Below are 14,011 nucleotides of genomic sequence, written 5' to 3'. Positions count from 1 at the left end.
TATCCAAAGGCTTTCCCAGGATAAACATTGTATCAAATTCTACATAAACTTCACTAGGAAGGGTGGGAACTGATGTAGTCAAATCTTAGAGCCATGTTTCATATAATTAGTATAAAGAATTAGAAAAACATTAAACTTGGTGGTAATTTCTTATGTTTATGAGAGTTAGAAACTTGAACCTGAATTGCAGCTTAGTCTTTTTTTACAGGTACTCAGACATTCACTTTTTCTGCTTCTACTGATGACACATGTAAATAGTTTTGAAGAAAAAAAAATTAACTCTACCACCATTTCATTGTCAACTTCATTAAAGAATATCTGTGTCTACACCCATCTATATCTCTTCCTCCATCCATCCATCCATCCATCATCCAGCTACATTAATAATTCTCACATCAAGAGTAGCCTACAGCTTGGAGAAGCACATTCTTAATTAGTTGTGAGCCAAGAGAAGTGAGATCCATCACCAGATGAAATTAGGCATGACTCATGATTTGTCTACGCAGCAAATTGAATCCCCAGGAAGATAAGGTTGAGAAACACTGATGTAAATCATTAAATTATCTAGTAAAGATATCCCTTTTCCCCTCCAGGAAATAAAATAAACATTCTTTATTTTTAAATACTTTATTTTCACATTCTTTGTAAAAACATTAATATTTAAACCTCTTTGTTTTAAGACATAGTACCATATTACATAACCAGCAATAAAAAAAGGCATTATGCCTTACAAAAGAAAGACATAAAATGTCCAAGGGATATTTAGAACATTGTAGTTCATAAAGCTTCACCATGAGAAATGTTGACTATGTACTGGAAAGCCATTTCAATAAATAGCAACTGACATTTTTTTAAAGAGTTACAAAAATAGATGTGTATGCACATTCTCCTTCCCTGACAATGATCTCACTTTCTGTTTGCTTGGATCCCTCAGATGACAAATTAAATAAGAATCAGAATTGAACTAATTTGGATTTGATATAAAATGAACAATAAATATAATGATACCATGTGCAAGTAGGTTTAATCATACCCTTAATTATTTTATAAATAAAATATTAAAATAGAATCTTTGAAAACAAATAAATAAATAGAAGAGCTCTCAGAAGACATGTTCAAGCATACTAAGGCCACTCCAGGTGGCCTCGGGAGCTATCTTTTCATCTCTTTTTCATATGAAGTCAGGTCCTGTGTCAGGAACAGTCACCAAGGAACTTCCTCCTTCCCCTGGTCAGCTGGAATTGCCACTAGAATGAAAAAATTGCTGTCTTTAAATAGCTGCTCGCTCAGGAAAGGTGACTGTGCAGCATTCTGTCCCCCCAGCTCCAGAGTTTTTGAATCCAGTTTTCCCAGCCTGGCTCCAAGAGGACTTTGATGCCTGTGATGGCTGAGCTAGTAGCAGAGACCTCTAGGATGGTGGATGTTCTCATTTAGGAATGGGGGGTGGGGAGGAGGTCCGTGTTCTCTATTCTATTACAGATATGTTCTACTAACAACCGGAACCTATTGCTGTCTGTCACACTGGGCCTCGTTTAGCTCATGAAATACTATTATTTCCCTTATTTTACTAAGTTTCAGATAAAATGAAATAATTATCCTGAGCCAAAAGTGAATAGATATTGGGGGAATCCAGACTTCTACTCTGCAACATTGCTGCAAAATCTTTTCACCACTAAACTTCAGGGCCTCATGCTACAAAATACCAGATTTGAACCCCAGAAGGGACTGTGGCAGGAGGGATGTATTTTTTAACAAGTGGAAAGCTCTTTAGCATACCTAACTAACATTTATCAGTTTTAAAGAAGGCAGTTGTTACCTACACTCACTGGAATAGAGACAGGGTTCTGGTGGGGATGCAAAACCTAGGAAATAAATTTCGCCCCTCTTCCCTAGCACATTAATTATTTTATGGCTAAGTTGTTGAAATAGCAGTCACAATTTCTAGTCGGTCAGCCACCCATGGGTTTTCCTAATATAATGACTTCATTTACACGTGTAAATAGAAACCATAACTCACTTGTTCAGCATCTTATGGATGATTTTCTTGACCAAGGGGGCCTCAGGGTTGAGACAAGCTTCCTGTCCATTCTTGAGAGTGGCTCTGCAGAGAGAAGGGAGGATCCCAGTGAGGCAAGGGGCGGGGGGAGGGGAGCCAGGTGGAGGGCAGCAGCCTCTGACCGCAAGGAACTTACATGACTTCTGTTTGGGCGCAGTGGGGTCCTGGGGACGTCACCTTCACACTTTGGATGTTCTTGAGGTGAATTCCTTGCACAGTCTGCAAGCACTGGCAGCGCAGTTCAGAGACCACTGGCGCCCCTGAGGAGAAGAGACCGGATTAGCGGGGCTGTCCCCATCCTAGGCCTCCTCACACCGTACCCTCAATCCCAGTCCCATCCTGGGGACCCCAGGACGCGGGTCTCACCTGCTGCGCGCCGGCAGGCGTCTACCAGGAGCAGCAGGAGCAGAGCGACCCGGAGGAGCCGCTGAGCGCGGGGGACGGCGGAGGCGGTGAGGGCCATGGGACTCAGCGGGAGGATCGCGGCGGAGCCTGGAGTGCAAGAGCTTGTGGCGAGGGGCTGCTGTCCTGGCTCTGTGGCTCTCGGGGATCCGCGAGCCCCTTTTATGCATGGTTGGCGGGAAAGGCCAGAGCCCCTGGCCAGGGAAATTCCCAGAGCTCCGGGTGCTTCCCCGAGGGCGGAAAGAAGACGCCGCCCTGCCCCTGGCTGGAGCAGGGGGGACACACCGGTGCCGCCCGCCTGGCCCTCCTGCCTAACTCCCGGGGTCTCTGGGCTGTTCGCTTTGTATCCCAAACCACCTGCGAGGGGGACTGTGGGCATCCAGTGACCTTAGTGCATAGGGCAAAGAGGGAGGCAAGAGCTGGGAGATCCTGAGAGCCTGAGAGATCCACTGCAGGAGGGTGCCAAGTTTTTAGAGGAAGCGGACGATACTAGTTATCAGACGTGGGGGTTTAAGGAAGAGCGTGAAGGGGGTCCTAGGTTTTGCTTAGTTCACTATATACCTTTCCTGTGTATGTCCCTAATTTTTGATTTTGCTTATTGTATATACACCTGAAATTCATTCTCTTGTTCAAAACTTGAGCCAATATCGCAGATTGAAGAGAATATTCGACTTGCTTCTCATGTTGTATATCCTCAATCCCCAATTATCTTGTTTGCGTTTTCCATTTGGTGGGAATGGGGATCAACGTCAACAGTTGAATGTAACACGACCTCTTCTTTGGATCCTGACTAACTTCCTTCTTCCCTCTGAAATGTTGGCGACCTCTGAAATTCCCCTGAGATCTAATATCCCACGTATAAGGGGTTAAACTTTGATCTTTGCAATACCGGACTGTTGGCCACTCTTAAGCCGAAGAGCAGAGGGATGGGTGGAGCAGGCTCAAGGAGTTAGCTTTTCTGATAACACTGAGTAGCAGGCTCTTGGACTCTAGGGAGTGGGTACCCGCTGCGCAGCGCTTGTGCCCTAGAGCAGCAAATAGAATCATGCAAATGAGATAGGAAACACTAATCTCTCTCTCTCTCTCTCTCTCTCTCTCTCTCTCTCTCTCTCTCTCTCTCTCTCTCACACACACACACACACACACACACACACACACACACACACAAATCCCATTTCATTTAATACGGGGCTGTCTTGTATTCCACGTTGGTCCTCTTTCTCTAGAAACACATGTCTCTGTTTTCTGATGAGCGATTTCAAATTCTTTTGTTTTCTTTATGTAATTTTTTAAATTTAAATATGACAGCAGAATGCATTACAATTCTTATTACATATATAGAGCACAATTTTTCTTATCTCTGGTTGTACACATAGTATATTCACACCAATTTGTGTCTTTGGATAGTAATGATCATCACATTGCACCATCATTCCAGGTTAAAATTCTTTCAACCTGACTCTCTCTGATCGCTTTTTCTCCAGGAGTTTTAGAGAACTTTTTCATCACTGGGTTTTAGAGGGCAGGGCAGGGCAGGGCGTGAGTTTGTTTCTCCAAGTTGTATTCAGATCTTTATCACAGAAACCTGAAATACAATACAATGGGAGCAGGGAGAGGAGAAACTTAATGGCCTCTGCCCTACAGGCACAGGTCTGCAGGACAGGGTTTCCAACTGCCCAGCTCAACAGATACTAGCAGGTGCCCCCTGTCAACCACCGGGCAAGTAGCTCTAGCTGCACATAATTCCCATATCACCTGCAATTTGTTAAACCTCTTTGTTTCTCCCTCAAGGTGGTTATGAAAAATGAGTCAACATTCGTAAAGCACCGGCATGGATTAAGTGCCTTATAAATGTTTGTTAAATAAAGTGGGAACAGTTTTTTCCAATATTGCCCAAACAGAAACTCAACCTGTTGTGAATCCTTCTTTGAAGATATTTTAAAAAATAAGTTCATTCCCCAATTTTCCTTTTCACATTCAAAATTTTCTATATCAGTTGCTGACCCCAACTGTGTCTAACTGCATACAACACCATATGGAGTAGCAATGTGTCTGTTAGACATCAAGGCAGATCCTAGAATAAAGTTCATAAAACCACCATCATCTGGGTGTCCAGAATGCCCTTGGTACTGGTGCTAATTGGAGACAGTGCTATCACAATAATTTTGGTGTACAGTGGAATACATGTGCTGACATGTTGTGCTTAAACACTATAGATAGTATTTGTGGTTGAGTCCTTGTCAGTAAATTTCCCCATGTCCCTGATTAATTTCTTGACAGAAAGGATACCCAGAATGCACTGACTCAACGAAAGTAGAAAGGCAAAGTAACCTCTTCAGCAGTTTCCTGCTGTAGTCAGTGCTTACACACTTAAAAACTTTTAAAAATCAATTGAGAGTTACAAAAAAATATATTTCAGACTTTCATCAAGGAAGGCATATGTGTGCTCTATTATGAGATGCACATAGATGGGATTTTATTTTTTATTGCTAAGATGAATCATTGATTTTGTGATTCCACTTTCAATCATTTCATCTACTAAAAAAGAGTTTGAATAAAAGACTCATTTATTGAAAAAGATGTACAAAATGAATGACTATTTAAAAAATCACTCTAGTATTTATCACTGTGATCCTGGGGGAAAAAAACCCAGAAAAGTAAAAAGAGATTAAAGTTTGTATCAGGGAGAAGGAAATGAGAAGTAATCTAAAGGTCATAATTTTGTGACTAGTTCATGAGTAGTTGAGAATTTGTGTGGTTACTATTTTACTGGGATTTAATGGGAAACTGTCTACAAATGTGAAAGTAATTATTGAAAACTTGAAATTTTTTTTGTTTTCTAATTGTACTTGCAATATGTGCTGGTTTTATTAAGTTGTGAAGTCAGAAAGGCATGCAGAGGTATTTTTTTTTTCCTCTTATATCTCCTTTGTCTAGGGAGAAAACTTAACATCTGTTTTTTCCTCAACAAACATAGTAGTTAAATTATAAGGGCTTACAGGATTCTGGGTAAATATGAAACAAGCTGCTTCCTATATTTAGTTGCCACAAACCCTGAGCGATTTACTAACCCTCTGCACCTACCCAAGGTACAAAGATTTTATTTTATGCTCCTCTAAGTGCTTTACAAATATTGACTCATTCAGTCTTCAAACAACCCTGTGAAGTAGACATTACTATTATCTTTATGGAAGGTAAAGTTTACAAATAAAGAAACTAAGGTACAACAGCATAACTCTCTTCTGTGGTTAGTTTGTTACGTTGTCTTGAAGTGCCAAATTCTGAAAAAATAGTAACTTCCCCAGGGAGAGAAACAGGAAAAACTACCGCTTTAGCAAGAAATGATGGTTAACACCTTCAGTATGGTGTCATGAGGATGTCACATACCCACTGGCATGATGTCATAAGAAAGGCACTCTTTGATATTCTTTCCAAAAATTCATAACTGATGTATAATCATGAAAAAAAAATATTCAAGTCCAAATTGAAGAATTTGAAGTAGCTGAGCAGCATTCTACAAAACTGTGAAGATTATGAAAAATAGGAAAGGACTGAGAAACTATTACGGCCTAGACAAAAATATGGAGAACACGGCAACTAACTTAGATTGCATCCTGAGACAGAAAAGGGACTTAATGGAAAACCTAGTGAAGCCTGAATCAAGTCTGGAGTTTAGTTCAAAGAGTAATGTGCATGACCAACATTGATTTGTTTCTTAGATTTGACAAATGCACCAGGTAATGAAAAATGTTTGGAACTGAGTAAAGGATTCACAGACACTGTATTATTTTTACAATTTTTATATATTTGAAATGATTTCAAAAACACAATGTTCACGTTTTAAAGGTTTCTCTTTCTAAATTAATTTAGAATATTACCAAAATGAAATTAGTGGACATGCATGCACCTGCTAGCTTTCAAGAAATGAAATTCAATTTTGGTTGAATGCCTACTTACTCAAATCTGAAAACCCAGAATATCTGTGGCTGCAGTTTGGACACTTCATCATGTTTCATGGGATGAAATAATTTGACTTCATCATTAATCATGCTGTCCAAATATCTTGTCTATTCCTTGGAACGGAAGAAAAACAGAAAGTGTTTGCTGCAATTGGTCTTCACACACAACTCATAACTGACATAAATGAGAGGACTCAGAGAGAGTCAGATATAGTTTACCCAGAGGAGCTGCCAAAAGAATGAAGCATGTCAAGAAGCAGCCAACATTTGGAGATTATAGAGCCTGACTCTTGGAAATAACTTCATCAAAATCACTTGTTTTGTCATGAAAGAAAAAGCAAAGAGTTATGTGGTTTTTATTTTATATGCTACCTTAACATGCCACTTAACTCAATGAAATCTTCATAAATCAAAATTTAAAAAATTCAAAGCACAGGAATACTATAACTTAGAACAAGAAACAAATTAATTGTCTCATTTGAACAAGTGATTTTCAAAGAGAAGTCCGTTTTAAGAGGTGAATGTTAGATTTCTATGCAGTCTTTAAACTCATGAAAGCAAAAATTCTTTTTATAAATTTATGGTTTTTTTTTTTTTTTTGGTAGTGCTGGGGATTGAACCTAAGGACTTGTGCATGCTAGGCAAGCACTCTAACAACTGAGCCATATCCCCAGCCCTAAATTTATGTTTTTATTAATGCATTTGGTTTATATAATTATGGGGCTCATTTTGACATATTCATAAATCCCCATAACATAGTTTGCTCTATTTCAATCTCTAATACTACCATCTTCCCTCTATTCCTCCCTCCTCCTGATCTCTTTCCACTACTCTATTGGTCTTCCTTTGGTTAATTTTTGTTTGTAATTGGTGCTTATGTGTAAAGGTAGAATTCATTGTGATATATACATTCATGCACATAGTATAATTTGTCAATGTCAGTATGCATTTCCTTCCCTTTCCCCTCCCCACTCCCTCCTCCTCTATCTCCCTCCTCTACCACACTGTTTCCCCCCTTCTGTTTTCATGAGATCACTTTTTAAAAAAATACCTTACTTCTCTCTAGCTTCCACATATGAGAGAACAATTTGGTCCTTGACTTTCTGAGTCTGTCTTATTTCCCTTGGGAGATATTCTGTAATTCCATTCATCCACTGGAAAATGACATGATTTCATTCTTCTTTATATCCATTGTGTATATATGCCACCTTTTCTTTATCCATTCATCTACTGGGGGACACCTAGGCTGGTCCCATAACTTGACTATTGTGCACTGCTCAGGTATAAAGATTGGTATGCATGTTCTTTGGAGTCAACACCAAGGAGTGGGATAGCTGGGTCATGTGGTGGGTTTATTTCTAGTCTTTGAGAAATTTTCATGTTGCTTTCCAAAGTAGTTGTATTAACTTTCAGTTCCACTAAAAATGTAGGAGTGTACCTTCCCGCCCCCCCCCCCCCACATCCTCATCCGCATTTATTATTACCTGTATTCTTGAAATTTGCCATTTTAACTGGAGTGAGATAAAATCTCAGTGTCATTACAGTCTGCATCCCCTTGCTTGTTATTGAAGTTGAACATATTTTGCAAGGCTGCAATCCTTAAAGAAATAGGAGAATCCTTAAAAATTGAATTTTTGGTGGTAAAATTCCATTTGCCCTATAATCATCATGGAACCATTCATTCAGAATTGACAAACAGTAAATTCCAGGTGTTCACGTCTTCTACTCCCCTCCCCAGGCATTGCTGTGGCAACAGCCACTTGTAGGAGTAACCTGACAGCTCCTCGCCTCAGCTGTATCAGTGTCTTTCCCTTCCTGGGCCAATTTTTCTCAGTGGCTGCCATGAAACATTCCTTGCCATAAAATAGGAGCCAATGGATAAACATTTTCCCATTTTTTTTCTGCTTTAAACAGATATTTTTTCAATATTTCTTAGAGGGTTTCCGGTAGGATGGAATCCCAGTTGCCCACCCTCTTTTCCTATTTCACTCTTCCCAGTTCTTCAGTCCTATACACTGGAGACACATTCTCAAATAAATGACCTGCATGGCTGACCCATGATTAGGCTCCACTTTTCAAAGGGAACCCTAGGCTGACCCACTGCTCCATTCTGGGAAGTAACCCTGATGATTGGCAGGCAGGTGTGGGCAGTGTAGCTCCACTGTTCTCCTCCAGCTTGCCTCAGGGACTCATTGCCTCACAACTGCCAACCCTATTTCCCTAAAATGATGCGATGACTTTGTTTTTAAGGGGGAAGAATGAAGATATTAAAGCGTGCCATCAAATTCTAGGCTTTATCTCTCCCCACAATTCAAGGGCATTAGTGTCAGGTTCAGGGCAGCTTCACCATTCAGTATCCGGACACTGCTTGTCTGGCTACCCTCTTTCTTTCATCTAGTCATACCTGCTCTCAGTCCAAGGGTTCAAACAGGATAAGCCATTTCTCAGTTGTTTTTGTCCAAACCCTGCTGATGGATTCAGAAATGAGAAAATGATCTAAGCCTGGTTAAGTCAGAAACAGTGTCTAGAGTTTTTGCTGGAACAAGTGAAAATGCCCTGGGTTTGCTAAACTGATAAAAATTAATGCTGTATTTTTTGTTTTTTCATTATTATCATGAAATAACTGAGGCTGTGTAGCTTATAAAGAAGAGAGGTAGTCTGGGATTGTGGCAAAGTGGTAGAGCATTTGTCTAGCATGCGTGAGGTACTGGGTTCAAACCATGGCACCACATAAAAATAAAAAATAAATAAAGAAAAGAGATATTTTTAGCTCATGTTTTAGAAGACAAAAGCCCAAATAGCATTGTACTGGCTCTTAAGAGGCTCCTCCTGGCTGCATCACCTCCTGGCTGATGGCAGCACAATGGTGGGAGCAAAGTCAACAGAGGGTTGGGGGACAGGGAGAGAGGGAGAGGGAGAGGGAAATAGGGAGAGAGCAGGTGGGCTCCCAGAGTCAGAAGCTCCAAGAGTCAAGAAAATGATCCAGGAACTGTTGGAAAGTGATGAAGCATCTGCTTAATCTGTTTATTTTCTACCAACCCCTTTTTAATCTCCCAGGAAGGGTAGGATTTTGAAGCCTTGACTTTCTAGAGTTATTAGTTATTCATATATTCATTTATACTATACAAAAATTCAGGTACATTTTCCATTCTGTCTCCCAAATCCTACTTGACTCTGAGAACTCTGCTTAAAAGATGACAGAAAGAAGATGAAAATGAGCAAGACTAACATATAACTTAAGGTTTACTCCCCAGTTTTTGGCTAAACACTGTACTTGCTTTGCATTTCTTTAGTTGAAAATTTCTTTCCAAATACATTTGTGTAATTTTCTTTCTCTATTGTTATGTTCAACATTCCTCCTTCCTTTGCTCCCCACCAGCAATACAGCCCATCTCACCCTTCACTGGGACTGGGACACATGGCCCACCAAACTCTCCTGTTCTCTCTTCTGGAATATTATCTGGGATGAAGACAAATGGAGAATCATTCAAGCTCCAATATTTTTTAAAAAATCAAATACAACTTTTGTAATATATCTAAGGTTATGAGTAATGAGGATAATTGACCTTGCTTCTTACAGTGTATGGGAAGATGGTTAGTGAAGCTGGTAAATCTCATCCAAGAGACTGGAGAAGGCTTCCACATTCAGGTGAAATTCTGAAGACAGTCATTGCCTAGAGAATGAATTGCACTTTTCAATAGCAGAAAACAATTACAAACAACACAGCTTTAACTACACAGTAGTAGCCAAACTCAATAGAAGTCAACCAGAAAGGCAGGGTCTAAGGGCAGTTTTTGGTAATGCAGGAGCTAGTTAAGAAGGAAACAGAAATTGTCTGGGTCTCAAAGGTATACACTGTGTAAACTGCATGGTGACCACAGAGTGCTCTGGGGTAACACATAAAGAAAACATAGACCTTATAAGATTGACCACTAGTGTTTTAAACTACATAAATGTGTGCATATTTCAGTTAGGGTTGGAGATGTGGCTCCTGCTGCCAACTTAAGGCCAAGGCAGCTGACTCTAGCCCTTTTTTGGGTTGTTTTATTTAATCTTGCCTGGCTAGAGCCCAACTCTTCTCTGAAATGACTTAGCTTCAGCACCCCAGTTCCTCATTCCCCATCCCAGGTTTCCGGACTGGACCAGCAGGAGGGATAAAAGAGGCGGGGACATCGCTGGAGCCGCGGGCCTGGGAACCCTAGCCCCCACTTGACCTGAGCACTTGGATCCTGCTGGAAACTCCAGGACATGGGCCTCTTATTGCGCTCCTGCAGCCTCTGCCCCCAGCTCAACCCAGGGCTGCTGCTCCTGGGGCTATTGCTCCTATCAGCTGTGATCACAGTCGCCAGGAGCGGTGAGAGCAGAAGCAAAGAGGGGAGGGACCGACCAACCAGAACAGTGGGAATTGATTCCTGGAACCCCTGCGGGGCTGAGGCAGTGTCCTTAACTTTAATGGTTCCAGCTCTATTGTCCTGGGCTTCCGAAGTGTGAGGGCGCTGTGCCAAGCTCTACACAAGTGCGCTGCCACTGAGTCAATATACCTTCCCTCTGGAAATGCAATTCAGGGCTAAGGAAATGAAGACCAAGGGCAGGGGTGGGGGAGGGGCTGGGAGATTCTCTAGGTGCCTCTGGCCACTCCTGAAATCCTCCTCCCTCCCCTACTCCTGGCTCCTCACCCTTTCTGCCACCCTCAGAGGATCCTTCAGACGATGGGGACCTTCAGTGCGTGTGTTTAAAGACCATGTCCAAAGTCAATGCCAAGCACATCATCAACCTGGAGGTGATCAAGGCTGGACCCCACTGTGCCAACACCCAGATAATGTGAGTCCTGACCTTGAGCAGTTGGTGCTGCCTTTTGCCCAGCTGTCCCTCTGTCCCTCTGTCAGATCTTGTTTTGGAATCCAGGCACCAAAAGGTGCATCTCTTCTCTTTTTCCTGCAGAGCTACACTGAAGAATGGGAGTAAAATTTGCCTTGAAGAGGAGGTCTCCTTCTTTAAGGGATTAGTCCGGAAACTCATGGCGAAGTAGTTTCTACCTGGCTAAATGTGTATTTTGCTATAAAACATGTTTGGGTGGACCCCCCCACACTCACACACACACACATTCGCTCTAACTAAAAAAAAAAACTTCTAATGATTATATTAACCTTCAAATCTTAAATAAATAAATCATATGAATCAAGTTGTGATTTTCTCAAATATTGCTTCATAATAGAGCAGAAAATAGTGATATCATATCATATTTTCTTACAAGAAAATACCTCCAGAATTTTAAGAAAAAAATGTTTTGAAGGAGGGTTTGTTTTATAAGGACTGAATTTGCTTGGTGCTACATGTTTGGCTGATAGATATTTGCATGTTTATGTGACAGCATTACTTCATAGATGCATATTTACTTTATGTGTTAGCTTTGTTAATAATAGCATTTAATATGTCAAGATCATTGTATTGTCTTGAGCAACTAATAAAAAAATAGAATTTAATCATTACTAGTTTCCAAGGCTCTTTTTTTTAATTAAGTAAATAAATCAAACTCTGATTTTATCCCTTTAAGACTTAGACTCTAGGGCTGGGGATGTGGCTCAAGCAGTAGGACGCTCACCTGGCATGGCAGCAGAGCTGGGTTTGATCCTCAGTACCACATACAAATAAAGATGTGGTGTCCACCAAAAAAATAAAAAAATAAATATTAAAAAATTCTTTCTCTATATCTCTCTATAAAAAATCTTATAAAAAAGACTTAGACTCTACTACATTATTATTAGAAAATTAATAAAAATAGAATTTGAAAAGATTAGTTAATATTACTCTATTGATACTTTGGGAAACTGCATTAAAATAGCTTAATCTTTATAAGGTTTTTTGAAAATGTTGATATTCCACAAAAATGAAGATCAAAAACAGTTTTTGTATTCATATTGCTGCCTACAATGGATCCCTGTTTTGCAAACTACCAGTTTTGTTCTTATTATATTTACATGTTAGTATTCCTCTAAGCATGCAGATGTCTTGAATAGAATTTTTTTTCCCTGGGCATTTTCAGGTTGAGGAGTTGCCTTATTTGCAGTTCAGTATTCTCCCTTGCATTCCCTAACATTAGAGGTTTTAATATTACATGTTCAACAGCCATGGAACCAGGAGCAGTGCAAGCTGATGTTTTCATTCACACTTTGGGAAAATGTTACTACACTTTGGGGAGAAAAGAAGATGTTGCAACATGGGTATATTAGTTACCTATTGCTTGTGTAACAAATTCCCACAAACTCAGTGGCTTAACAACACAAATCTATTATCTCACAGTCCTGAAGGTCACAAATTCAAAATAAGTCTTAATGGGCTAAACTCAGCATGTCCTCAGGGCTGTGTTCCTTCTGGCTTTAGAGGGCATTCTTTCTCCTTACCTTTCTCAGCCACTAGAAGCCACCTCCATTCCTTGGCTTGGGGCCCTTTCTTCCAAGTTTGAAGTGTATCATTCCAGCCTCAGCTTTTGTTGTCACATCTGCCCTCTCCTCTGACATTCTCTAATAAGGAGCTGTGTGTACACATTGGGCCCAATTGGATCAACCAGAATAACCTTACTATCTTAACATCCTAACACATGTGTGAAATTTTTTTTCTGCCATATGAGGTAACCTAGTCATAGGTTTCAGGCATCGAGCCATGGGAATCTTGGGGGGGTATGGGACATTATTCAGCCTACCTCAATGGGCAAGAAGGCAAAATCTAGTTGAGGCAGAAGGAAGCCACAGATGCTTGCTTAGGAACTAAGGCAATTTCGACCTAAGATGACAATGTTTGTATAATGGTATGTTTAAACTCCTAAGGGAAATGAGACTATGATGCCATTCAGTCTCTTGGGAAAAACGGACACCTTAGGATGACAAATTAATTAAAACAGACACAATTTCTAAAGGCTTATGAAGTGCCACAACATCATATAAAATTTCTACACCCACACTGCAAGTTACGCAATATTATCCCCATCTCAGAGTTGAGGTAACTGTCTAGGAAAGGCCACAGCTTGTTAGAAGCTGTATAAATCAGTCTGGTTCCTATCTCCCTGCTCTGGGTTTCACATTGTGCTTTCACACAAGCAAGTAGCATGGTAGCCCATGCTTCAGAAAGGAATGACCCGATAAACTGGCTCTTGTAGATGGATTAGGGTTTGCTAGTGGGTCAAAGGGAAGAGTGGTACTACCACAACATGAAAAACTAGACAGAAAGATGCATGATCCTTAAGTCCTCGGCATATTTGGACAGAAGCTCATAGTTCTGCAGGGCTGCAGTCTATGGGGAAAGAGAGTGAACAATGGTCTCCTGTTTAGTTTTCATCTACTTGGTGCTTATCACTTCCTGTATAGCTCTCATGCATTCTTACCTAAATTATCTCTCAAAACACAGATATAATTATGGCACTTCCCTTCATAAAACAAAATTCAAAGTCCTTAGCATGGCTCTCAAGGCTGTGCTACATTCACTTTCCCTCTGTGCCTTGTTTCCTCATCCATGAAGTGGGAACAATCTGAGTATAGGCTTCATGGGTTATTGTGAGGACCAAAGAAGTGGCATCTGTAAAACATTTGGTGTAGTTCT

The 14,011-nt window shown here is 40.6% G+C and overlaps 2 protein-coding genes across 2 annotated transcripts; one reads left to right on the top strand and one right to left on the bottom strand.

Moving 5' to 3' along the window:
• Positions 1-673: 673 nt before the first annotated feature.
• LOC114104684 (permeability factor 2-like) lies at positions 674-2,740 on the bottom strand. Its single transcript, XM_027950897.3, has 4 exons — positions 2,423-2,740; positions 2,193-2,316; positions 2,018-2,101; positions 674-1,247 (listed from the first exon to the last, which is right to left on the bottom strand). The coding sequence occupies exons 1-4, from the start codon at positions 2,517-2,519 to the stop codon at positions 1,232-1,234; spliced, it is 321 nt and encodes a 106-aa protein (XP_027806698.2). The 5' UTR covers positions 2,520-2,740; the 3' UTR covers positions 674-1,231.
• Positions 2,421-11,907, top strand: LOC114083868 (platelet factor 4-like). Its single transcript, XM_071614338.1, has 4 exons — positions 2,421-2,508; positions 10,547-10,772; positions 11,113-11,239; positions 11,360-11,907. Exons 2-4 carry the CDS (start codon positions 10,667-10,669, stop codon positions 11,445-11,447), a joined length of 321 nt encoding a protein of 106 aa, XP_071470439.1. The 5' UTR covers positions 2,421-2,508; positions 10,547-10,666; the 3' UTR covers positions 11,448-11,907.
• The last annotated feature ends 2,104 nt before the right edge of the window (positions 11,908-14,011 follow it).

This window comes from Marmota flaviventris, chromosome 7 (assembly GCF_047511675.1).
Source record: "Marmota flaviventris isolate mMarFla1 chromosome 7, mMarFla1.hap1, whole genome shotgun sequence".
Lineage (NCBI taxonomy): Eukaryota > Metazoa > Chordata > Mammalia > Rodentia > Sciuridae > Marmota > Marmota flaviventris.
The sequence above is the reverse complement of the archived record's forward strand: the minus strand, read 5'-3'. Positions and strand labels throughout refer to the sequence as shown.

Coding starts and splice junctions, on each gene's coding strand:
- LOC114104684 (XM_027950897.3), bottom strand. CDS start 2,519: ATGGCCCTCACCGCCTCCGCCGTCCCCCGCGCTCAGCGGCTCCTCCGG. Junction 2,317..2,422: donor CGCCTGCCGGCGCGCAGCAG/GTGAGACCCGCG, acceptor TCTTCTCCTCAG/GGGCGCCAGTGGTCTCTGAA. Junction 2,102..2,192: donor TGCGCCCAAACAGAAGTCAT/GTAAGTTCCTTG, acceptor TTCTCTCTGCAG/AGCCACTCTCAAGAATGGAC.
- LOC114083868 (XM_071614338.1), top strand. CDS start 10,667: ATGGGCCTCTTATTGCGCTCCTGCAGCCTCTGCCCCCAGCTCAACCCA. Junction 10,773..11,112: donor GATCACAGTCGCCAGGAGCG/GTGAGAGCAGAA, acceptor TGCCACCCTCAG/AGGATCCTTCAGACGATGGG. Junction 11,240..11,359: donor TGTGCCAACACCCAGATAAT/GTGAGTCCTGAC, acceptor TTTTTCCTGCAG/AGCTACACTGAAGAATGGGA.